The 25,509-nt window shown below is 44.9% G+C and overlaps 1 protein-coding gene across 2 annotated transcripts; it reads left to right on the top strand.

The window, feature by feature from the left end:
• Nucleotides 1-514: 514 nt before the first annotated feature.
• On the top strand, nt 515-6,674 carry NKX2-1 (NK2 homeobox 1). 2 transcript variants are annotated; one of them, XR_009760993.1, is made up of 3 exons: nt 518-875; nt 2,214-3,213; nt 6,650-6,674. XR_009760993.1 is itself a non-coding variant. In XM_061613225.1 (2 exons), exons 1-2 carry the CDS (start codon nt 518-520, stop codon nt 2,903-2,905), a joined length of 1,050 nt encoding a protein of 349 aa, XP_061469209.1. In that variant the 5' UTR covers nt 515-517; the 3' UTR covers nt 2,906-3,409. The 2 variants fall into 2 exon arrangements, 1 of the variants encoding a protein (XP_061469209.1); XM_061613225.1 differs by lacking the exon at nt 6,650-6,674 and having other exon boundaries at nt 515-875; nt 2,214-3,409.
• Nucleotides 6,675-25,509: the final 18,835 nt, after the last annotated feature.

The raw sequence follows: 25,509 nt of genomic DNA, 5'->3' as shown, positions 1-25,509 counted from the left end.
AAATTAATAAATAAACCTGGTTGAGTCGGGGGAGGGGGGATAGAAGGACTTTTTATTATTATTATTTGTTTCGGGTTGTGTTTTTTTTTTTTAAAGCTTGTAATTTTTAATTAAAAAATCGAAAAATACAAACACAGGGTGGGTGGGAAACCCTGAGAAGTGAAACTTAAAGATGTTTACCTTGCCATCAGCAGGCACGCTAATTATCTCGGGCAAGATGTGGGGGTTCTATTGTCTTGTTGCTTTAGTGCCTATGCCCCGCCTCTGGTGGCAGCCTAAAACCTGGCGTCTGGCTAAAACAAACGAAAGGCAGCTCTGAGCCTCCACTCAATCCAATTAAGGCGGACTTGGTCCACTCGGTTACGTGTTCATCCAACAAGATCGGCGTGGAGGCAACACACCAGAATATTTGGCAAAAAAAAAAAAAAGGAGTGAGAGCGAGCGAGCGAGCGAGAGCGAGTGAGTTTTGCCTCCCCTTTTCCCTTTTTTTCCCTCCTCTCCCCCCAGCCGCCGAATCATGTCGATGAGCCCAAAGCATACGACTCCTTTCTCAGTGTCTGACATCTTGAGCCCCTTGGAGGAAAGCTACAAGAAAGTGGCCATGGAGGGGAGTAACTTGGGGGCTCCTCTGGCAGCTTACAGGCAATCGCAGGTGGCTCAGCCGGCCATGCAGCAGCACCCCATGGGCCACAATGGGACGGTCACCGCTGCCTACCACATGACAGCCGCCGGGGTCCCTCAACTCTCCCACACCGCCATGGGGGGCTACTGCAATGGCAACATGGGCGACCTGCCGCCTTACCAGGACACCATGAGGAACGGCGCTTCCGCCACCGGGTGGTACGGGGCCAACCCGGACCCCCGCTTCTCCACAAGTAAGTGCTCGGGGCTTTCCCTTCTCCTTCCCTCTCAGCTTTTCCCGGCGGGTAGTATGGGGTACCGGTTAGAGCGGAGGCCAGCGAGGAGGGGGAGCATCTACTGGGCGGGGGGAAGGTGGGTCATCTTACCAGCCGGCTCCCGGAACACTCCCTGCCCCCCTCCACACTCCGCCACTTTTTAGGTATTTTTTTTTTAATTTGCAAGCCGGTTCTGTCCTTCTTTTGGACTCTTGGACTTGTGACTTGGCTTTGGTCGGAGGAAGGAAGGGGCAGCTCTTGCGCCCTATGCTTCAACTGTGCGGCTCGGCGCGTTCACAAACAGAGGAGAAGGGTTTTATTGGACAAATCTGGGCGGCTGAGGCCATGAGGGATGGAGGGGACTTAGTAATAAATAATAAAGTGCACCCAGAAGAAAAAAAAAAGTGGGTGCGCGCCCGTGAGTGTGCGCGCGTGCACGAGTAACAGTAATGATAAAATGTTTGGACAATTGTTCAGATAAACTCAAGGTTGAGGAGGAGGTTAAGAGGAAGCGATTTGAGCGACCCTGAAAAATAAATAAAAATTAGACAGGTGCAAAATAAATCGTGTCCTTAAGCCTGATCTGGTTTAGGAATATGGCAGCAACAGCTGGACTTCGTCAACCACTATTAATAAAGTGGGGGAAATGGATAATCTGTAAATGATATGGACGGGCTTGCAGGTGGGGAAGACACATTTATTAATGTTTGGCAGGTGGGAAGGTGTCAACGGTATTCTAAAAGTGGTGTCAGTAGTTCGTACTTAGATGATTCTGTTTGATTGTATGCAGGAATGTATGTATATATCTGTAAATATATAGATAAGCGTGAAAAGCTGGTGTGTACACACAAGCAAAAGGTCCCTCTTTCTAATTCGAGTTATCACTCCTTGGTTATGCTCACTTCTTCATGAGGAGTTTTGTTGGGGATTTTTTTTTTTGCTTTGTTTTGTTTTGTTTTAGGCCCTGGGAAGAGCGGGGAACAGCAAAGCTACGGATTCAAATCCACTAAATAACCTCTTCGTTTCAAATCTGATTTAGAAATGGATTTCCTCAGATTTTTAGTATCTTGTTACCTTGAGTTGTGATTTTTGCTGGTATTTGTGACCTGCTATTACTGATTAGGATTATATATAATCAGAAATCAGAATCGTTGATTCCCCCCTTATAGATCTGGACCCAGAAATCCGGATTCAGTTCCCAGGGTTTGGGCCCAGATCCAGGCTGTGGGCCCAGCGTTTCCCGCGGCGTGGTTTGCCTGCGGCGTCGCGCTTCGTTCTTACGCTTAACCCTCCTTCTCTCGCTGTTCTCCCTTCCAGTCTCCCGCTTCATGGGCCCGTCGTCGGGGATGAACATGGGAGGCATGGGCAGCCTGAGCTCGTTGGGCGACGTGAGTAAGAGCATGGCCCCGCTACAAAGCACGCCTCGGAGGAAGCGCCGCGTCCTCTTCTCGCAGGCCCAGGTGTACGAGCTGGAGAGGCGCTTCAAGCAGCAGAAGTACCTCTCGGCCCCGGAGCGGGAGCACCTGGCCAGCATGATCCACCTGACGCCCACCCAGGTCAAGATCTGGTTCCAGAACCACCGCTACAAGATGAAGCGGCAGGCCAAGGACAAAGCGGCGCAGCAGCAGATGCAGCAGGAGGGCGCCTCTTGCCAGCAGCAGCAGCAGCAGCAGTCGCCCCGCCGGGTGGCCGTCCCCGTCCTGGTCAAGGACGGCAAGCCGTGCCAGGCGGGCTCCAACGCGCCCACGGCGGCGGCGCTCCAGGGCCACCATCAGCAGCAGGCGGCAGCCACCGCCATCACCGTGGCCTCCAATGGCGCCAGCCTGGGACAGCATCAGAGCCACCAAGCCAGCAGCGCGGGGCAGTCGCCAGACCTCGGGCAACACGCCGGCAACAGCCCCTCCTCCCTGCAGAGCCAGGTCTCGGCTTTGTCCCACCTGAACTCCTCCAGTTCTGACTATGGGACGGCCATGTCGTGCTCCACCTTGCTATACGGGAGGACCTGGTGAAAGGGGCCGCCCGGCCTCCGCTGGGCCCGGGCCCGCGCCTGCTCTTGTCCGACGGGCCGACCCTTTCCTTTCTTTTCTTTTCTCACCCCCTCCTCCCTTGACTTCTACCCCCCCACACACATACACGCCTTGTTCTTCTTTTTTAAAAATCAGAAAAGTGGGGAGGGGTGTGTCGTTGGACGGAGAAAAAGAAGCAGACCTAAGTTTGAAACGGTTGTCGCTGAAGCATCATCTGGAGGAGTCGGTGGCCAGGAGACTCAGTAAGGACCATGCACCCGCGGCTTGACGTGGATCTCCACTGGACGCTTGTATGTACAGATAAAAACCTTGGGGCAAGGGTGGGTGTTTTCTTCCCTCCCCCACAAAAAAAACTCTTTAGCGTCCTCTCCCTCCAGATTATGCACACACGAAGGACCCAGGGCCCTCAGCCCAGTGAATGGATGGCGACACTGACCCGATCATGGCTTAGCTCCCCACCCCCACCCCTTCTGTTTGATGTGAACCTGTAGCTGTTTGATGCTGTCAAAAACGTTGGACTCAACCCATAGGTTTTAGTATCCTGAATATTTTGTTGATTTAAAAAGATATCAAGCAAGGATCTACCAAACAAATCAAAGCTTTTTTTAGAAGGGGGAAAACCCATTTTATTTTATTTTTTAAAAAAATGAATGTCGACAGATCCGTGAAATTATTTGACGCACGTTATCGCTCCTTCTTTTCCTCCGCCCCTTGTAACTTATGTAGATATATTTGGCTTTAAATATACTTCCTGAGAAGCTTCTAATAAATTATAAAGATCACATATATTTCTTATGCCCTTTGCTCTCCCCCCCACTCCCCAAAAATACTAATCGGGAATCGAATACCGCAAGCAAACTTCCTCCTCAAGGCCCGTTGCAGGGAAAGTGGCCCGGTCCAGTATACCGGAAGTACGATCAGGTCCACTTTCGGGGAAACTGACCAGCACATCCGATCGGTACATACATTCCCGATTAACTTTAATACGACGGAAGAGAGTCCTGTCCAAGATAACTAGCAAGGCACAGAGACAAGGAAATCCAAGTGGCGTCATTCACAGAGGAAAGACAATATTTACAGACCAGCTAATCGAAATTCCGAAAGGGTTTATTTAAGATGCTATTAATGCAAGGGTAGGAAGCTAACGAGGAACATGCTAACAGGGTTGGGGCGCGCGGATATCAAATCTTTGTAAAGAGCGTCCACTTTTATTAACTTGTAAAAAAACATCATTTCTACAAAAGGTTTCCTATGTAATTGTATTTTAAGGAAAGTACAGTCATCTTATTTATAATCAAATAAAACGATAGTTTATTGTGCACGAGGTGTACCGTGTAGATTGAATTAACTTTAAAGCACATGCACAAACAAGTGTATCGGAATGTATATATTTCCCTCCCTACCCCGTTTTCGAATTCTGGAGAGGGGAGCGGATCATGCAGGCCAGGAAGATTTGTAGATCGCTGTAAGCTGGGAAAAGTTATATAGCTTTTTGTTGTTCTCACAAACTTAACAAGCCAAGAAACGGCCTGCGCTCTGAAAGCCGGTTAAGCTCTTTGGATTTAAGGCTTCGTTAAACCTATCCGCTTCAATGGAGAGGGAAACGGGCTTACGTCCAAGTAAAGCGGCCTTCTACTGATCGGACTCCAAAGAGGCGGCAAAAAAGGCAGATCGGCCTGTGTCAGGGAACGAAATATCGTGGAGAGCTCAAGGGAAGCTCTCCGTCTATTGCGCTATAAGAAGAATCGATCCGGACATGTCTCGATAGCGATCAGCGAAAGAGTTTGAACATTCTCAGCTTAGGAGTCCCGGCTGCGTATGTAATTCTAGCCTGCCTTCGACAGCACTAACCATTTCCTTTCTAACGCTGCCTCCAGAGGTTTCTCCCCGTCGCGCTATATAAATCAAACAGCAGAAATGAAGCCTAGAACTTGGCGATCTCCGAAAGGCAGAGGAACCCAGAGAGAGACAGACAGACAGAGAGGGAACTGTACGAAGGAAGTGAGTGGCGCAGCTACACAGCCGAAGCAGAAAGCCTGGGAAGTCTCTTTCACACGAGATTCCACTCCCACCTACCCCCCTGTGGGGGGAGAAGCTTTTTTTTTAAAGAGGGGTCTCCAGTTCTTCGAACGTAAAGCTGTCACGTGTGTCAGCAGAGATATTAAGTGTGTAATATCCTATGTATACCTCTCTTTTACAGAGGGAGAAAGTGAGAGACTTTTGGTCAAGTGCGAGAGAAACATATCCAGCTGTTCCCCTTTTGCTAAATCTATTTTTTCCCCTCCTTTTATACCTCCGGGCTAAGATTAGCATCCGCAGAGCCCAAAACGGAGCACTCGAGGCTGTCATTTCAAACGCCAATGTGTCTTTTTGTTGTTGTTGTTTGATGAAAAAGCTGCAATAACTGCGCTGAGGGTCTTGGCAAAGGGAAATCAACAGCGAAAACCTCGCCAATAATAAATCTCTCTGTTTGGAATGGAGACCTCAAGTCGATTCTAGCCCTCGCTTCTTGTTAGAATCGATATTTAGAATGTGGTCACAATTCACAACTTTCTTTAACGGTGTTGGGTGGGGAGGGGGATCTCAAAATTTTATAGCTTCTTTCTTTTTCTTTCTTTCTTTCTTTCTTTCTTTCTTTCTTTCTTTCTTTCTTTCTTTCTTTCCTGGAGTAAATGAATTGTTGACTGAATCAGACAGGGGAAGGGGGGCAGTTATAAAACAACATTCCTGAAGTTACTTTAGTTCTCTCTTGTCTCTTTCTGTCTCTCCCCCCCCCCACCTCCGCAGCCCTAAAGTTAGGGTTTAGAAGAATAACATGGAAACAGCTCGTGTTTGCCCCAAATAGCCTTGGGGAAATAAATGGATATAGTGTATCTGGACAAGCTCATAAACACATATTTGTTGGTGGGAGTAATGACTGTAATGGATGATTATGTACACTGACTTATCTTTCTGCAACTAGATTTAGTTTCGATTAAATAAACTGGCTTCCACTTTGTCTGATGTCGGCTTAGTTTAAAGTCTGTTTGCTTGTTCCACAGAAAAGGTGAATTCGTCTCTTTATAGACCCCTAGAGCCCAAGCAAACACAATTCAAACTGTATTTACATATCAGGAGAAATGCAAACAAAACTGCTCTAGCAAAATCATAGTTCTTTTTTTCTCTTTTTTTAAAGAAATGACGTGATGTCATTACCCTTTAATCACAGAAAGACTCTCTTTCTAGGGTCTAGTTCCATCTTGAACTGAGTCAAAGCCAGCATATATATATATATATATATATAAACATTAAAAGGTATTTTAAACCGAAATTTCCTTAGAAAGACAAACCGGGAATTTGAAGTAGCTCCACTACAGTATGATTTAATTTAACATCGCAGTCCCGACTACATTTGATTTGGAACTTAATCAATGGAATTCTCTTTCAAACCTATGTGCCTGGGATTGCACACCTAAACCAAAATGGACAGATATGTATTCCACTATAAAAGAAACGTGACTGGCCTACTGAGACTGTAGTTGTCTGAATCAACAGAGGTTTGGGGTAATTGGGAGGAGAAGTGATTAAAACTAGAAACGACGGGAGAGATGCGAGCTTGCCATTTTAATGAAAGTTCTGTAGTTGGCCACAAGCAAGAGATAAGCCAGAGGCCTCTGGACTTTAATAACCACCACAACAGGTAATGGGATCTAATCGAGACTATTTTCTTCCCAACTCTTCTTACAGACTCTGATATGTGGGTACTGAAGAGGACATTTTCTCCCCTGATATAAATGGGGTTTTCCTATTCCAAGGCTGTAAAATGTGGATAGAGTGGGACAAAGTCCGTTGGGAAAGGGGGCATGTCATAGTTCAGAGCTTCGCCATGTTTGATGTTCGGTATCAAGCCACCTTCTCCCCCACCCTATGGATTGCCGTTAAAGGGAGAAAATGTCACCCCATGTGCCCAGTGGAAAAGATCGCCAGTTCCCTCGACGGGTATTATCTAGGAATCTTGCACCGTATCAGGGGGTTTCTCAGGAAGGCTCAATGTAGTTTGGAAGTGCAGCTTGACGTTGTTAGAAACACCCTTAAAAGCTCGAAAATGAAGCGAACCCCGAGCGAAAGTGTCTCGCTGTCTACGATCAGCCAGGGCAGCAAGTGCGAGGGCCTCGCTGGGAAACCAGCTCTTGTCTATCTGCTGAGGGCTGCTTGGACAAAAGGAACTTGGAGGTAAACACTGAGTGGCTCGTGAAGATGATCAGTCCTTGTATGGTCAACTAGTTGGACCAAAGTTGACAGCATCTTTCTTATCTGCCCAGTTGGTCCGCTGATGACTCCGGGGGGAGCGTGGGGGAGAGGGGAGGTCACCGTCAATGGAAATATGATGTCTGCGCTATCAAACGGTTCTGGAAAGTAGAAATACCCTCTTCTCTGGCAATTTGGTGATTAACACGAACTGACTTGCGTTTGTTTCTCACAACAGGCACAGAAGAGAGCAGGTAAGGTCAACTCTCTCTCTCTCTCTCTCATATTTTATGTCCATTCTTCCTTTTATGGGAAGCTGGGGCCAGTAGGAGATAAAGAAGGCAGAGGGCTGATAAGGAGGTGCTGGCACCCCGATCTTCGACACACTTGAGCACGAGGAAAGCTTGCAATGGGACTTACTTCCTCCTAAGTGTGCTCGGGATAGGCATACTTACTTGGAGGCAAGTTCGGCAAATCAGAGGGACTTACTTCAAAGTAAATATCTTTAGGGTGCTGGATGTCAATCAAAATGGCATTTGTGAAGGATGAAAACTGCTAAGAGTCTATGCTTCGGAGTATTCACAGTTGGAAAAAGTTTGTTTCTCTTACTCAGCTTTGATTGGAAGGTTTGTTTAAGGTATAGCCATTTTCGAATATGGATCGTGTCTGCCATTTTTGGGCCTGCCTGCAAGGATCTAATCTTAATCAGGAGAAATTTAGCTTCATCACCCTAAGGTGCCATGACTCACTATTTCAATCTTAAACCCAACGCACCCACCCCACATATCAGCATGCATGGTTTTAGTCGAATCTCTTCCACAAACCAGACTTTCTGATTTCGAACACTTTTCCTTCATTATATCTGTGAGGCCTGTTCCCAAGGAGTTGTGGGGATCTTTCCATATTTCTGCTTGGGGTGCTAGCTATATTTTACATCTTATCACTTGGGTCTCTCCCACCAACTCCTTTTGTCAAACGAACTGCAGCTATCTTTTACTGTCGCCATCACTGATCGGATTAGAACAGTCATTTTCTTGGACTTAATGTTTGGTGAGACCGTTTGTTTCCAGTCCGAAGTGTGGTCAGAAAGGTCTTTCCATTTGGAGAATCGCCTAAGGGAAAACGTTTAGTGCTGTCTAGACCTAGTCCAGAATCGTGCTGGGATGGGATTTCGGAGTCTTATTCCTTTCTGTAAAGATGTGTCTTTGTAACCTTACTGAAAGGATCTAGAAGTCCAGCTACTTAGGAGGGACCTATGGAATTTGGTAGGCGTCTCAGGAGGGACGGAACTGTTAACTTCTCAAAAGCGTAGACTGACGTGCCTGAATTCTTCTGGGCTCGTTAGCGACCTAATCGAGTTACTCCAAAACTTACTCCAGTGTTGAGCTTCTCATAGAGATTTTGGTGGGATTTGTTTTGTTTTTATTTTTGGTCTTTCATTGTCTTTGCGATTATAGTGATGGTTAACGAGAAAGTAGCAACTCCCAGCCACCCCTCAAATGAAGGAACAACCCACGTACAACCCGAACGGCTGCTGTAGCCTTCTGTTTTCCTTGTGTTTTTAGTTTTCTTTTCTCTGAATGGGGATGATGAGATTTTTCCCCCCAGGGAGATGGCTGAAGTGGGCTCCTTTTGAGAGGAAGGCAGGGATATATATATATAAGATATTTATTATTAGCGTTGAGACCAGTTCCCCTTACAAATGGATGGCCAACACTGCAAAATCTGGGAACAATTAGGTTTCCACCTTGTACCTACTTTCCTGGAGGGAAATCCCACTGAACTTGATTCTCAGGAGACGTGTATAGGACTGCACAAAACTCCATTGCTTCCACTGGATTTCAGGCCATGATTCCACTGAAATCGACTGAAACATGTTGCCTGAGAAGTAAGGCCCTCGGGTTTCAGCGCATCTTATTAATAACTTAAATCACCTCCCTGGGGAAAAAAAATCTCATCATCCCTGAGGTCCCAGGCTGTGGTCTAAGGCACACAAGGCCAGTTCCTTGCTGAAGGTAAGTAGGGTCAGGTCTGGTCAGTGCCTGGATAGGAGACCGCTTGGGAACCATATGTAAAGACGGCTTGGGTTTCATGAAAAATGAAAGGCGGGGTATAAATGTAATTAATAATAATAATAAGGACTGTTAAACATTCAAGGTGTCTTAAATGAGCACCAAAAGTTCATATTTGAAACCTCCTGTAGACCTGGTTTCAACAGTTCTTAATTAATTATTTTTACATGTTGATTTTGAGATTAGCAAAATAAGAGAAAACTTCCTTCCCTCCCTCCCTCCCACAGCAGACAGGGCTTGTAGGCTCTAGGCAAAACGGGACACTGGTTGTCAGGAAACTGCATCTGTTGCATTTCTGAAGCCGAATAAAAGGCTACCTTTGTTTTTGAAGGAGTGTAGAGTAAAGAAACTCACGCTAAATACCACACACGGAAGTATTCAGCCCCCTTGAAAGCATAAACCTCCTCATAGGAAAAGGCCCTAATTCTGCTCCCAGGAGAAAGCTGATCGAATAACCCAAGTTAGTAACTTCATCGAATTTAAAAACTTGCCATAAGTCCCTAACATTTCGGTCCTAAGTGTTTCGAATTTTCAGAAGGATCTCTCCCCACCCCTCCATGCGTCTTACCTTAGGAAAGGGGTTGGGAGCAATTTTGGTCCACTCCTCGTGATTACTGGAGTGTTTTGGAAAAGCCTGTGCAGGAGTCATTTCAATACTAAGGTATCACTGAAATCTAAATGAAGTTTACTTATCTGCTCCACATTATACCGCTATTCCTATAATAAAGATGTATTGAGAAACGATAAAGCAAAGGTCTCATTCAGCCAGAGTTTTGGAGAGTTTAATCCTACGCACACCAATTTGGGAGTCAGGGCTACTGAATTCCGTGCGATCTGCATCGTGCAAGTGCTTCACTTGCCCACTGAAATCAGTAGGACTTTGATTAATTTTGTCTGGATCGTGGATAAGCTTTCACTTTGATGTACATATTTCTATCAGAGGTTCGGTGGTGAATAATATTAATTCGCCTGGATTGTAAATTCCTCATTTCGATCTCTCATGGTGTAAAACAATTGGCTTCATATAAGAAGGAAAGTTTGTTAAGTAGTATTAACTTTGGAATATTCGAACATTATCAACTCTCCCCGTCCCAAAAATAAACATTTAAAGAAGCGTGCTTCTAAAGCAGCAACGCTACCTGGGAGTAAACCGCATTGAATTCAGTGGAGTTTAGTTCTAAGTAGACATTCATAACTTGTACCGTAAAAGGATTATAAACATCCAGCGCTAAATGTTTTTTAAAACAAAAACTCATTCCATGTCCAAGTGACAACTTGTGGCACTTCAGTTATACAGTTTCAATAATGTATATTACCGAACCTGCTAACAAAAAGGAGATTTCCCTGAAGTTTGCGCCTAAGGAACGTAAGAGAGCGTAAATATGGCCGCATACTGTTTAGGGTTTGGGTTCGAGGTTAACAGAAAACTATGCGGGCAACTACAGTTAACTTCCTTCAGTCCGGTTCGCAACTCATTTCGAGAAAAATGCCTGAATTCTTTTAAAGAACTCAGAAGAGGGCTTCGATCCTGCTCCATCGAAATCAACTGACCTCTTCCTACAGATTTCTAAACAAGCTGGATTGCAGATCTGTCGTCCGATTTCGCGCACTTGCTCGGAAATGACTTTAACTGAGTTTAGTGGTACTTATTCCCAAACCAATGTGCAGGAGATTGCAAACTTCCAAATGCCTTTACATCCAAGTAATTCGGGCCAACGGTGAAAATGCTGTAAGGTTTAAAGGTGCACATGCACTTAGGCAAAGTTCTCTTCTAGTAATGCAAACTAGTCGGAAGCCAGATATCTTCACTATAATATCTTCGTATTTTAAGAAGTAATCAGACCATAAAAATGCTGATAAACAACCCCGCCCACAACCCGGATAAGCAAAAGTAGCTGGGCTTGATTAAGATTGGAGCTATGTAATCTTAAACAGGTTTAAGTCGCAAGTAAGTCCCACTATTTTCAGTGGTGCTTATACTCCCAGGAATATATGATGGAATTGCAGCTTGGAACTGCATTTATATGAACGCTAAACTCAGTTAAACACAATGGATTACTTTTTTAGTAAGCATGCACAGGATTATGTTATAAATTAATTTAAATTGATTAAATAAAGCAGTTCAGCCGAAGTGGTAGGATTTAAGCCCTAAATCCTATTACTTCGGCTTAACTGCGTTTTTGGTTTAGGTGTGAAAAGACCGTTCACTGACCACTTCCACAGATGTAATTCCATTGATATTTATGGGACTACTTTTACATGTGGGCCTTAATCTGGCCTTGGTTTGTCTTAATTGACCTGAGAATATAATAGTATACTTTTATCATATTATTTCCGGAGGCTATATAACCCTGAAAGAGAATCCGAACCCTGGAAAATAATTTCATTATGCGATCATCCTTTAAAAAATTAAGTGTGGGTACCTTATGTACCTTAGATGTACATTTTAATTTAGTGTACTGGGGGTATACATAATTACCGCCATCTAACTGAATTTGAGTCACCCAGCTATAGATGTGTGACACGCAAAAATATTTTGTCACCATATGGATGTGAACTTCTTCCAACAGATTCCCAATATTTTCATCGTTCATCGTCATTCTGCGTTTGAAAGGGTCATCGCTTGGCTGAAAGAGGAGAACCTCTCTCTCTCTCTCTCTTTCTCACTCTCTCTCTCTCTCACACACACACAGGAGGCCCTTTGGTAGAAGTATTCATTAATATTCATAGTGGGAGCGATGGATCATTTATGCCTTCTAACCGCTCAGCTACGCGCTTGTCCATTCTGAAGCGCAGAAACGGCACCGACCAATCAGAAGCCAAGAGAAAGCTGGACAGGAGTTCTAGGGAGGAGGGGGAGGGAGACTGTGGAAAACATAAAGGAAGCAGGAGAGAGGCGCAAAAGCGGGAGTGGGATGAAAGAGCGGACACAGGTCCCTCCTAGGTCCTCTCCCGCCCTCCTCCACTCAGAGGCTGCAGCCTGATTTCTGTCTAACCCACTCACCTCCCCAGCCATTGCAAGCCAGTTTTCCAAATTCTCCATACTCTGACAGAGATCAGCCGCTTTCTCCAGTTGCTGGTTGAGGGAAGTTCCGGCGAGATGTGATTCAAGGAACTTTGTTGGCTAGTCTGAGTGGGGTGACGCTGGTGTAGCGCAAGAGCGTCTGTGCGCGTGCGCAAAAGTTCTTTTTTGGCCAGAATCCACAAGTCACTCCACTCTGGAAAAGGTTCGTTTATTTGAGTACATTACTATTTTAAAGTCCAAAGGCGGTTGTCTGCAGCTACTGGAAGAAGACTTCTGGTTTTTTGGAGCTTTTTGGCTCCAACAGTTTATATTTCCCTGCTTCTATAGTAAACCGAAGTGGCCTGTAGCCCAGGAAAGCTCGCCCCTCAAGACTCTGGGTTGTAGTAATCTAAGTCGTACTCAGAGTAGACCCATCAAAATTAATGAACCCAAGTTAGTCATGTCTATTTACTTTGGTGGGTCTAGAACTAGCACAGAATACCGCCCCCCTCTGTGTTTTTCCCCCGCGGTAAGAGTCTAACACCAATGGAGCTGTGGAATATAAGGGGTATTTCTAGCATAGCAGGGTTTAGATGAGGAGGAAGGGAGTACGATGGCCATCCAATAAATGAGCTGAATCCACCGCCACCGCGAGATATAATGGATCTCCCACCTCCACTCCTGTCACCACCCGCTCCACACAGACACTCGGATTCTGGCCTTCTTATTCGATCCCATTGGTGAAAATCTTAGTTCTTCGTTTGTCTGAAGTTCAGCATTTGTTCTCTGGATCCAGATTGTTTTACGGAAAACAAAGGACATGTTTCCCACGGGTTGCTAATCGCTTAGCGTGTAAAGACAAAAGGAAAAAAGGAGGGCGCCCCTCATTCTATCGGCTGGGGTCCTAGAGTCCTCAGAAGCTAGGAGCAAAGTAGGTGCTGGGCCGCTGAGCTGTGGTCCATCCTTGTGCTCCTTCGTGGCTTAAATTTGCCCTCTGCCAAGAACTGAGTTAATAGAGCTAGCGAACCATGTCAACTAAGAAGTCCTCTTGGATTCAATGGGGCTTACTCTCTGGTAAACGGGGTTAGGACTGAAGCCTAATTTATTATTAATTTAATTCCAGCATCCCTTAAACAGAATGGCTCCTATCCCTTCCACACCTTCCTCCGATCCTGGGCTTGTTCTGTCCTATCATAATACGAATAATCCTGCAGACCCATATCTTCTTCACAGTCTATCCTGATCCACCCGAACCTTACTTTTCCTGCTCTTCTCTTACCCTTTTTCGGTATATAGATGATAAATGGGCTCCTTCTGAAAGGAACGCTGGGATATAAATTTAATAATAAATACATAAATTGCCTGGACAGGAAGACAGGCATGCCACTAAACAGCAACTTTGGGCAAGCCATTATCTTAGCATTTGCAATTGGGGGATGAGTATCCTAGTAGCCCTGCAGGGCTGTTGTAAGGATGGCTGAGAAAATGTAGATGAAGCCCTTTGAACACTCCCAAGTGTTAGGTGTGATGATCACTCTCCTGCAGACACGTGTCTTCCTCAAGGTCGATCCTGATCCACCCTAGCTCTTCATCGGCTCTTTTCTTACCCTCTTCAATAGATAGAGACAACTATAAGTTGCCTGAACAGAAAGGCAAAGATGTCACTATCTAGGACCTAGCACACTAGTGTGCTCTCCAATACCTTCCTCCTGTTTTAATATTTGAGATGGGATATTGTGGGGACGGTATTCAAAATATAGTACCTGTTTCTTGAGGTTAGAAACTGGAAATGGCCGGTGTGTGTGAGTGTGTGTGTGAGAGAGAGAGAGATGGAGAGTATGACAGTACACTGCCGCCCCTCCCTTGCTGCCATAATTATCTTGCTGAAATATTCTCCAGTGGCCAAAAGTTGCAAAATAAATCGACCTCTCCGAGCTGGTTCCAGAGGTCTGTAACCATCATCCTTTTTTCAATACATTTTAAACAAGAGGCTCTAGCGAACGACTCCGATTCAATACACATAATCAGTTTGGAAGTCTTATTTCCATTTGAAAACAGGCCTATTTGCAATCATGAGAGCCGGACACGCTGAAAGATACAGAATAACGTGCCCGGGAAAGGGGAAGGGGGGAAGGGGGGGAGAGAGATGGGAAAAACCGTCAGGCAAGCACTAAAGATTTTCTGTCCTCCGCCCACCATCCTTACGTATTTCTTTCAAACATGATGCAGTAGTATTGAGGCATATTTCTTTCTTTTTTTTAAAAAAGCATTCTTTTTCGAAGACAATAACTTAATTGCTTTCTCTACCCCACCCCACACCTAGAAAAAAAAAAGCCACCCACGCGCCAACAACCAAACCCAAATCAAAACAAGCTGTGTGATCCACAGCCAGAACCTCCCCCCGCACCCAATGGTGATTGGGAAAAGCATGTTGATTGTCTTGCTGGCCTCTTAGGGTTAACAGTCATTTAATCAAGAGTAAGCACAACACGGGTAAACGGTTTTGTGCAAAATGTTAAGTTTTTCGTCTAATATAGTGTCGTTGGACGTCTAATATAGCGACGGAATCGACGTTTGCAAGAGGGAGTTTTTGGGGGAGCGGGCGGAACGATAGTGTCCATCTGAATATGACAAAAAAAGCAATAGGGATTAGGCCGTTCTCCACCTGGACGAGACGTTGTTCCCTTTGTCACCTCAAGCCTAAAGACATTTCCTTGGAAATAAGTTCTATTGAAATCAAGGGAGGAAAGAAATGCGTTTGGCGTCAGTTTGCCAAGGAATACCAATCTCCGAAATGCTGGCTGAGCAAGTGAAGTAGCCGAAGAGGGAGGCGCCTGGAGGAGATCTTTGCTGGGTAACTCTCAGAGCCTGGTATAGCTGCGATGACGCTATAAAGGACAGGCTTCCTTGAAAGGAGATGTCTGGCGAATGGTGCTTCACAAACTCATTCAGCTTAGAGACTGCACTGCAAAGCTTTGAAAGAAAAAAAAGGGGGGGGAGGAAGGGAAGGGAAGGAAAGGATGAAAGAAAGTTGCTGCATTCATGTCAGAGCCAGTTATGATGATCATGGTGGTGGTGGTGGCGGTGATGATACTGCAAACCGATGGAGATGTGACTCCTGTCGAGTTCATTGGAGCATCGCGCTCAGTTTTCAGGACCCACCCTATTCCATTAATGTGTTTCTATGGTTGTTAACAGTGTATTTTAAATTTCTGTAACCCGCCCTGGCACCTAATGGTGAAGGGAGGGCAATAATAATAATAATAATAATAATAATAATAATAATAATAATAATAATAATATATTGTACCTCCTGCTAGCGGCTGTTTTCAGGCTGATCTATCCCTCTTCTACTACCTGAGATATTTTATAATGGAAACGCTGAGTAGGGCTGAAGTTGATGATCTTATACATCCCAAACACGTGCCCTTCTCCTACAGCTCTATAGCCCATTTCCAACTGCTTCTTCAAGCGCCTAATAATAATATCAACAATAATACTATACCTGTAGAAGAGGGCAACTGTAGTATTCATGTTTACAACTCTTTCGAATAAGAGTTCTAAATCACAATAGACCTCCCCTTCCCCCTGCTACAACCTTTGATTTGGGACAAGAAGCTGGTCTTCATCCTCAAGGTCCTTTGTCTTCCGGGCCCTCCCACAAGGTTCCCCTTGCGTTGCCGTCTTCTGAGCCAATTTCTCGTCTGTGTTAGTACAAAGCGCCCCTCCTTGCTAGTTAAGTGCTCGCAGCTAAGTGAAGGCTGAGAGGCGCAAACCGCTCCTTAATAATCGTTATGATCGCTATTTATGAAGAGAAGGTTGAGGGAAGTTGAGGACTGGCTAGACAAGAACCAGGAAAACGTTCGGCTGCCTTTCGTACCCATGACGAGCAATGGGAGGCGGGCCATTGACTTGGATGGGTTGTGGCTTGTGCTTTGCAAACGGGTTTGATGGCTTCAGGACTTCTGAGAAGGCTCCTGTACTTTAAGGAACACCGGGAGCGGACCCTGGGTCTACCTTGCTCAGTGTTGTCTGCACGGACCGGCAGCGGCTGTCCAGGGTTTCAGACAGGGGACTTTCCCAGCCCTATGTGGAGATGCCAGGGCTTGAACCTGGGAACCTCCGTACACAAAGCAGATGCTCCACCACTGAGCTACGGCCTTGGCTTGTCCTGTAAATTTGTACAAATGTCTGAGATGCTTGTGTGCCAGTGCGTGCGTTTACCTAAGTGGCAGGCTTTCATCCTGCATTGAGATCACTGAGACTTAAGACTTAGTAAAATAAAAAAGCTACTTTATTTATAGAAATACATAGTAGATAGAAAGGCATACCTTGTTCTAACTAACTAAGTTGGAGGCGCAACGCCCAGGCTTGGGAGTTGCCCTCATGGCTCAGGAGGGAGAGAGCAGAGACAAAGGTGTCTCCTCTCTCTCGGACAGTTGAAGAAGAGAAGAAGGAAAGGGCAGAAGGAGGAGGTTCCCTAAGACATAGCAGTTTAAAGGCAAGAAAGTAAGTCAGAGCATCACAGGTAAAGTTAGTCAAGCCTATCCATCTGGAGGACCCTAACTCTATCTCCGTTCTGGAACATAAACAAAAGAACAAAGCAAGAGTTGCTCTTGCCCCACTTCCAACATGCTTCAGTCTGTCTCACCTCCTCCGCACCTTCCTTGCCCAGACATCAACTAAAACAGCGTTCTTCAACCGTGGGTTCCCAGATGTTGTGGGACGGCAGCTCCCATCATCCCCAGACAGCATGGTCAGTGGTCAGGGATGATGGCAGCTGTAGTCCAGCAACATCTGGGGACCCGAGGCTGAAGAACAGTGAACGAAAATGCCTCGCTGATCACAGCTCTTTTCCTCCCCCGTTGCTTCCTCTTAATTTTTTTCCGCCATCCCTCAAAGAAAAGAAATCGGCGGCACCTTGGATCATCCTCCCCACAAATTGCTAGTGGCGTCCCGAATTACGATGTTGAGGCATCGCCTGCTCTCTTTCCCCTTACTCATGGGGGGGGGAGGGAGAGTATAAACCGCTTAGTCAAAACATAAAAAAACATCCTCAGAGCGGTATAGTACGCAAAACAGTTTTTAATAAAACCCAGATACAATCAGCATCTTTAAAAAACGAGGATGCATAAATTATCTTAATGGCAAAGGACCCAATCCCGGGGGAAAGGGAGTTTGCGCAATGGCGCTTGAACAAGAAAACTTTCTAGGGTATTGTAACAATCCAGAGTTTATGAAACGTCACTCAGGCTGCAATCTATCTGAAGTAGCGCCTCCAGCATCGACAGGGATGCCGCTCAACAAGATCAACCTCAGAGGGCCTTCTCTGGATCCCACCAGTCAAAACAGCCAGGCTGGTGAGGACTGGAGAGAGGGCCTTCTCAATAGTGGCCCCCGCCCTTTGGAACTCTCTCCCTAGTGACCTAGGCCATGCCCCGTCTATAATGAGCTTCCGCAGGACCCTGAAGACTTGGCTTTTTAGGCGGGCGTTTGAGATGGGCTAGTTTTCTACTGTTTTTAAATTTTAATTGTTTTATATACTGTTTTATCTTGTACGTCGCCCAGAGTGGCTGGACAACCAGCCAGATGGGCGACTAACAAATTTAATAATAAATAAATAAATAAATAAATAAATAAATAAATGTCTCCTGGGAATAAATCCCACTGAAGTCGATTAATTTATTACATAGGATTGAATAGGATTTGTAGCTGCTGTCATACCCACTTACATAGGAAGAAGGCCCATTGAACTCAGTGAATCCTACTTCTGAGCAGGCATGCATGGGATCCCCCTCTTAGCAATTTAGGGCATCAGCCCTTTCCTGTGTCTCCCAGTTCTCCTTTCAAACCCAAAGGCACTATATGGCAAATGTTCCCTTACAGCCAGATTTATCCCTCTCCCAGCCGTCTAAATGACATTCTGAAGTCGCCTTGTAGTAAGTCACATCTTTTAGTTGTTTGGTACAGGACGGTTTTCTTCGACCCGGAGCGGGTTTCCAAGGCCCCAATCCTTACAAATCTTTCAACAGGAGATGTCAGGATTTGAACCTGGGACCTTGGCTTTGTGTTGATTTGCACCTTTGATCTGAAATGCGCTAGGTAGGGTATAGACAAAGGGTATAAACAAGTGCTGGGAGGCTGTAGTGGATTATTACTATAGTACAAGGTTTTGCCACACAATGAACTAGGAACGTCTCCTGGCTTAATGAGTATCTTCTAAATTCCAAGAATTAAATGATCGGTTTGTGATTTGGATCTCCCTCCCTCTCTCTCTCTTCATAAATACAGAGAGAGAGAGAGAGAGAGAGAGAGAGCACATCTCCAGAAATGAAGAATAACTTTAGACTTGAACACTGATTTCTTTCTTTGGGTTTTTAAGGCGTTCTACCCTAAAGATTCATAGTCAGAAGTACATTAACAATAAAATAAAAAGCATTTAAATAAAACCACATGCCTATTTACATACTCTATAGTACTCATACTCTTCACCGAAATATGCCCACCTTGGGTTCTAGCGATCCTTCAAAAGGATATAATGTACGTGGGAGTAAGGACTGGACTTAGTACGGCTTACTTACTGTACAGTACCAGGGCACTCCTGTACATTCCTACTCAGAAGTAAGCCCCACTGAATTCAATAGGGCCTACTCCTAGACAAGGGTGCAGAGGTCTGCAGCCTAAATCACAAGCAACAAAGAGATTATATATACATATAATGAGCAAATTTAGCCATTAACGTTTTGTATCCTGATATGATGACTAACGCAATTGCAGAGCAGAATAACGTAAAGAGACTAATTTGTCACTGGGCTTTTCTTGGCGGTTTGGTCAGTTCCCTACCAACTGGACTGGCGATCGAGTTAACCCGAACCTTTAATATTAAAAATGATTTAGCCCAATTACATTCAATAGAGGCTAAACCGTCTTAAACCGACTTACTTCGGACTGAGATGGGATGGAACTTTGACACAAACTGAGGGGGGGAAACCCCAAAGTAAACTGTATGGTGTTAATGGCCCCCTCAAGGAGAGCGCTGAGATGTTCCCGGACACTGAAATAATGCCCAGTTACTTCCAAGGATGGTCGCTCATCGCAATTCTTTTTGGTTGCGTGGAAGCGGAAGAAAAAATGCTGCTAGAATCTATGGGAACTCTCCCAAATAATAGTGCTTAAATGCACTTAAAAAAAAACACCAACAAGGAGATGATATTGAAATCGATAGGCTTTTACTACCAGGTACGTGGGTTAGATTGTAAGCACGCTTTCTTAGAACTAGGGCGCAGTCGAGCCAAAGTGAAGCTTCTGAAGGTTCCACTGGTGTCAGTCGGGAAGCTTTGACCCTCCCACTGACCTCAATAGGACTTGAATATATAGACATCGCTTGGGGTGGACGGTGCCCTCTTGAAACCCAATGCATGAGATGTACTTCGGAATCAACAAGTTTAGGAGCGAGGCCCTCTTGCTCCGCTAGGTTTGGGGAGTAAGATGCAAGGAACCCTTTGGAAGTATTACCTGATACTGTAGTTCTCAGTGGAACCGGAATTAACGTCGGGATGCATATATATTGCCTGGGAATATGGTGTGCGGGAAAGGGAGAGTAAATGGAGAATGCGGACATTCAGCTGGGATTCTCAGACAAACGTTGGGAATGTTTTCGGGCTGCCCATAGGGATCTGATTGGCCCCTGCGATAACAGGATGGGGGTGGGCTAGATGGCCTGATACAGCAAGGCACGTCTTATGTTCTTATGAAGGCCGAACACTCCGAGCTAGAAAGCAGGACCTCAATGCTCCTGCCAGCATTCTCTCGGGTCTGTCCCCGAAGTGGAGAATCGCTGTTGAAACTTAACGGTAAATCCTAGAGAGACGATGAACCGGCAACGTGACAACGTTTAGCTTTGGCTTGGTTAGCTTGTGGCTCGAGATTTAGGTAACGCGGTGGAGAAGTTAGGGGGAAGAAGCAATTCAGAACACACACACACCAAACAGTCTGATCTCTGTGGTTTCCCTGCAGTAGGACACGCCTATGGCTTTCCCTTCGCGAAAAGCTCCGGGCGGGAACGCAATCTGCATCCCAGCCAAGGCAATGCCAAAACTCGCCGTCGGGTCTGGATTGCACCCCGTCTGGCTCGGAGTGCGCAAGAAGCGCTGCAGTTAAGGGGACTTAAACCATCACGTTCCCCTCCTTTCTTCCCCATAACTCAAAGGAGCTTCAGCGGAGAGCTTCCTACCGCGAGGCGGGAAACACTGTCCGCGGGGAGTGTTTGAGGTTCCCTCGGCTGGTGATCGGAGCCAGTAAAAGCAGGGAGAAGGGTGGCCTGGGGCGTGCCTGCGCCAGCGTAGGAGCAGCGCTGATTGAGAATGACAGCAGTCATTCAATTCCAAACAGATAACCAGAGTGGCTGGGCCCGCAATCAGATCCTTTCCAAGACATTCACAAATCAGCCCCGTTCCGAGCACACTTTTTATTTGGTATGGTTAAGATCCTCCCCCTCCTTCAAAGCGGCAGACGGCAGCTTCCCCTCGGAATCAAAAAGGGAGCGCTAGCTGGAATCAAGCGCCCTGAACTTCGCAGAGCCAATCCCACAACCGCTTGAGGAGAAATAGCCTCTGGGAGATCCGGTCCTCCTGGGGCTGGTCATTCGTCCTTCCCCTTGGGTAGCAAGCAACGGGCGGTTGGGGACTTCAAGTGGATTTTGCCTATGTGTATTTTCACAGAAGTCACCGCCTTCCCTTTTGCTTTAACAATGGGATCGATCAATCAATCAATCAATGTTATTCATACCTTTTTACAGAAATAAAAAAATCTTAGAGCGACTTCCAAGCAGTTAAAAATGCAAAGATCCCATAAAGTCGCCCCAAACAATAAAACTATATATAGTATGTTCATTCACCACAGAAAATATTCTTCCCCACTTAACAAAAAGAGGAACACTTTTATTTGTATTTATTAAATTCAATTATATATTGTCTCCCCCCCCACCGCGTGTAAATAGAATTTAAACTGGCCGTTGACTACTGGAGAGGAGATTTAGTTTAAAGGCACCTCTTGGCCCCTTGCTGCCTCTCCTTTCACAAAAGTGCTATCAAAACGGTCCACAGAGGCCACCAAACCGTTGACGACAACCGGGATTCAAAACACGTTACTTGGAAGTCAGTTTCCCTGAGTTAGGACTCTAAAGTTCTGAAAAGAAAAGGACTCTGACTCGCGCAGCTCTTCTTGCACATACCCTTCACTGCTCTCACTACAGACCCTGCAAGCAAACAATTGGTAGCAGGAATAAAACTGGAGTCGATCAGGAATAGAGATAATAGCATTCCCATGTACCAGGTGCATGGCTTCTGTTTTTCATTACAAGCACAGAACAGGTATTCAAAATCGTTCTTATTGTAAAACCGACGCCAGCTAGAATGTGGCAAATTGGATTCCCTTCTCCTTTCTACCCAGCGTTAAAGAGCATTCATATGTGAGGTCTTCCACGTTAAATTTAGGCATGGAACCCCACAAAAGACTAACCTGTGTCTGTGAAACCACACACACACACACACACTTTTTCTATGAAGGTTTGTTTTTAACTACCTTCTGTAGTGCTGTTTTTAAATGTTTTGAGGCATACGTTCGGTTTACTCTGGGATCCTGAGCAGATTTCTTCACAAGTTGGAGTGCGGCTTCTTTCTGCATAAACAGGCTTAGCATGTAGTGTTTTATTTGTGGCAGACTTGGGACTAGACGTTCCACAAACTTTAGGATTTAGCTTCGCGTAAATCCTTTTAACACTGAGAGAAATGAGGAGGTAATCTAGGAGGCGAAACCTCTCTCTTTCTTTCTCTCTCTCTCCCTCAGGTAATCGGATGCCTACCTTCTCTATTCAGCTTTCGATTTCTATAGGTTCTGAAAGCGCAAAACGTTCCCACTTGCCCATGGTCCTCCGGATAAGGCGGCCTCATCGGAGATTTCATAGTGTATGGTCGAAAGTGCTGTGCGCGTTTACTTGTAAGTCATTCCTTACTGAATTCTGTGAGACTTGTCTCCACGTGTTTAGGAGCCGGGTACTCTTACTGCCTGAGCCAATGCAAGTTTACTCAAAAGTAAGCACAAATGAACTCACAGAGGATCGCAGCCTTGATCGAAGTTTACCGTGTACTGTGTCCCGAAATACAGAACTTAGAAATGTCCCCTAATTTCAGTGGAATTTACTTCCAAGTAAACTGCGTAGGATCAGTAAACTGGTTTGTTAACACACAGAGAGACACAGACTTAATTTTTTTATAACGGATAGAATTTTTTGAGGGTGGAGTGGGCGTCAAATTTGCCCTAGGATCCAATCCTTAGCAGGTTTATGTCGAAGTTAAAGTCAAGACATTAATGCGAGCGATTTCTATTTATTATTGTTGTTGTTATGTGCCTTCAAGTCGATTACGACTTATGGAGACCTTATGAATCAGCGACCTCAAATATTATTATTTATATATTTTATATTACCCGCCCTTCACCAATAGGTCCCATGGCGGGTTACAAAATCTAAAATGCAATCTTTAAAAAAATTAAAACACATTTCAATCACAAGAACAGGGTGGGTTCTGAAAACATATTTGTGCTTAGGATACCAATGTACGGCTATTATCCTTGCCAAATTTAATTGAAAGGAACGGGGGGAACCAATGGGGCTTCCTTTCCGCCTAAAGTTGGCAAAGATCGGGTCTTATCTCCTCCCTCCGCTTTGTTTTCAACTTATTCGAAAGGATTATTCCTTTGTCCAGTGAATACAAACTAAATTATCAAAACACTTTGAGGGATAAAATGAGAAGATAATCATTACGGTTTGTCCAATATTTCATAGGGAAAGAAGAAACACCCACCCACCAACCTCCTGGCTACCTTTTTACATGTACTTGTCCTTAACCTTTAAAAGCAACGGCTGTAAATACAAGATCTGTACTTTCTCTAATAGATTTTCCTAGGAGCTGGTGACAGAGAACTGATTTCTTTTCTATTAGGCTTTAGCACATCTTTGTTAAAGGCCCCGCAGAATGACCACGGATTAGAATTCGATTTGCATCTCTTAGGCTCCCTGTGTGGTCTTTGTAAGGAGCTTGTAACTGTTAAAATGACTTGTTAGGAAGCGTGTGGGCTCTCATCCCTCTGCTTTTGACAGAATGATTGAGAAATTCAGTTCGCCCCTATAGGATTTAGCCTGCGGATTCCACCTGAACCTTAAGCAATTAGACCCTAATCTCTGCGCAATCATATGGGAGTTAGGATTTCTTGCACTTTGTTTACCCCAATGTTTTAAAAAGCAAAATAAGAAATTAACTCGATTATTTTAAACTATCTTAATAATAACATTATGTGCCCAAATGTTACAGAAATGCATCCAGCCCAGAATGTGATAAGGATGTCATCAGAATGATCCTGTACTACTTACCATCCAAGGCGTTACTCTGTTTTTGGAGTTAGGAATATTATAAGAGAATGCAGGCGGAAGATAAGTTGGCTGTTATGTGCACGTATGGGGGTATGAGAGTTGTTAATCTACCTACTCTTCTCTGGAAACCTTGGATACAACAAGCCTTTGGACACTCTCTTCTCGGTCATCCTCTATGGAAGTGAGCAGCAAGAGTCCCTGAAATCAAGAATATTTACTTTAAAGTAAATCTGTGCCTAGGACAAGAGTGCTAACTGCATTCTGGAAACAGGGGAGAGGGAGTCCAAATGCCCACTTCTGTGTAAACACACACACACAACTTATTTTATTATCATCAAAGGATTCCCCCCATTTGCTAAACTATAAATGCACTCAGAAATATGCCCATAACATAATTTAGATTAGGGAATGAGAATAACCAGGATTTAACAAACAAATCTAGTCAAAGTTTGAGTTCAAAGTTAGGAAAATGTATGAATGTGTGCTTGTAAGTAAATAACCAAATATTAAACTATTGGGAAAATTAGTCTGAACTGGATACATATGTGACTCCAGAAAAATAAGCACTTTCTAATGGTCTTACCAAACCATTTATATATCTTTCTTTTTAAATATTGCAAATGCATAGTTGCTCACTGTGATTCCCTCCCCCACTCAAACACAGCATTTCTGTCAAGGAGATAACATATTTCTCCAGAACTCAAACCACAGTATTTTATTGCAGGAGAAAAAAGTAATTCTTTAGTAACTACTGAAAGGAACTTTGGTTGTGCAAATGTCACAGTCACGACATCGTTGGTGCTGAGTGACACATTTCCCCCATCTCCTGCCCACTCCACTTTCTGACCATTTCAGAGTTTCATTTTAATGATTCCACCCCCACCCCCTTTCTTTAGAGGCTGAGCATTATGCCATTCAATTGCAGGGTCATTCATGCAGTCCCCTTTTTAAAATATGGTGAGCACCAGTAAGACTACCCCCCTCTTCCCTTGCCGAAATACTTTTCCATTTCAAGAAATGAGTTTGTGTCATATACCTCTGCATTCCACCTCTCCAAAGCTGAAATACATGTGTCTCGCCCCATCCCCCAGTCTCCAAATTCTGAATAAGAGCCTTTTTACCGCAACCTTACCATCCCTGCAGCATGACTAATCCCTCCAGAATGCAGGGACCATTGCATTATTGATTATTGCCTCTGGATTGGCTTCTGCAAAATTGCTAAGATTTTATATATTTGGAAGAGTACAGTGTGGGGCTGTGATGACAAACCAATCACTCAAAGAGTTTAGATTTGGAGGTAACGGGGGGGGGCAGAGGTGAGGAAGAAAAAGACAGCCAAAGGAGGACTACTATAGCTGTTCCAGGTCCCATGCATCTTTATTTGGAAGCAAATGAGTCCTATGGGATTTGCTTCTGAGAGTTCACCCCACTCCATTGCTGCTCCTGTTTTGATAGGGCAGCAAAATATTTTATGCCAATGGGGCTGATTCTGGTTAGCTTTCCAAAATAACATTGGATTGTTGCTCCTTGGTAAACTCCTTGAGTATGATCCCATTCTTGGTTTGCCAGCTATCTTGGTTCTTCACATGGAAAGGCAGGGCAAAAGTGTTGGAATAAATAAAATAGAAACCACTTGTAACTTACTTGTAAGGATTCACACGATTTCAGCCTTATGAAGCCTATGAACAGGGATGGTCATGGATGAAATACTGGCATAGCATTTAGCAATAACACAGGAGTAAGTATTAATATATTGCTACAAGTGGAACCTGCATCCAGATGGTGCACATGGAGGGCTCCTGTTCACTGATCTAGTCAGCCGGCCACTCCATCTTCCATGATACTTCATTCCATT

Source organism: Rhineura floridana, chromosome 2, assembly GCF_030035675.1.
Source record: "Rhineura floridana isolate rRhiFlo1 chromosome 2, rRhiFlo1.hap2, whole genome shotgun sequence".
Taxonomy (NCBI): Eukaryota; Metazoa; Chordata; class Lepidosauria; order Squamata; family Rhineuridae; genus Rhineura; species Rhineura floridana.
Note: the sequence above shows the minus strand (reverse complement) of the source record. Positions and strands in the feature narration are given on the sequence as shown.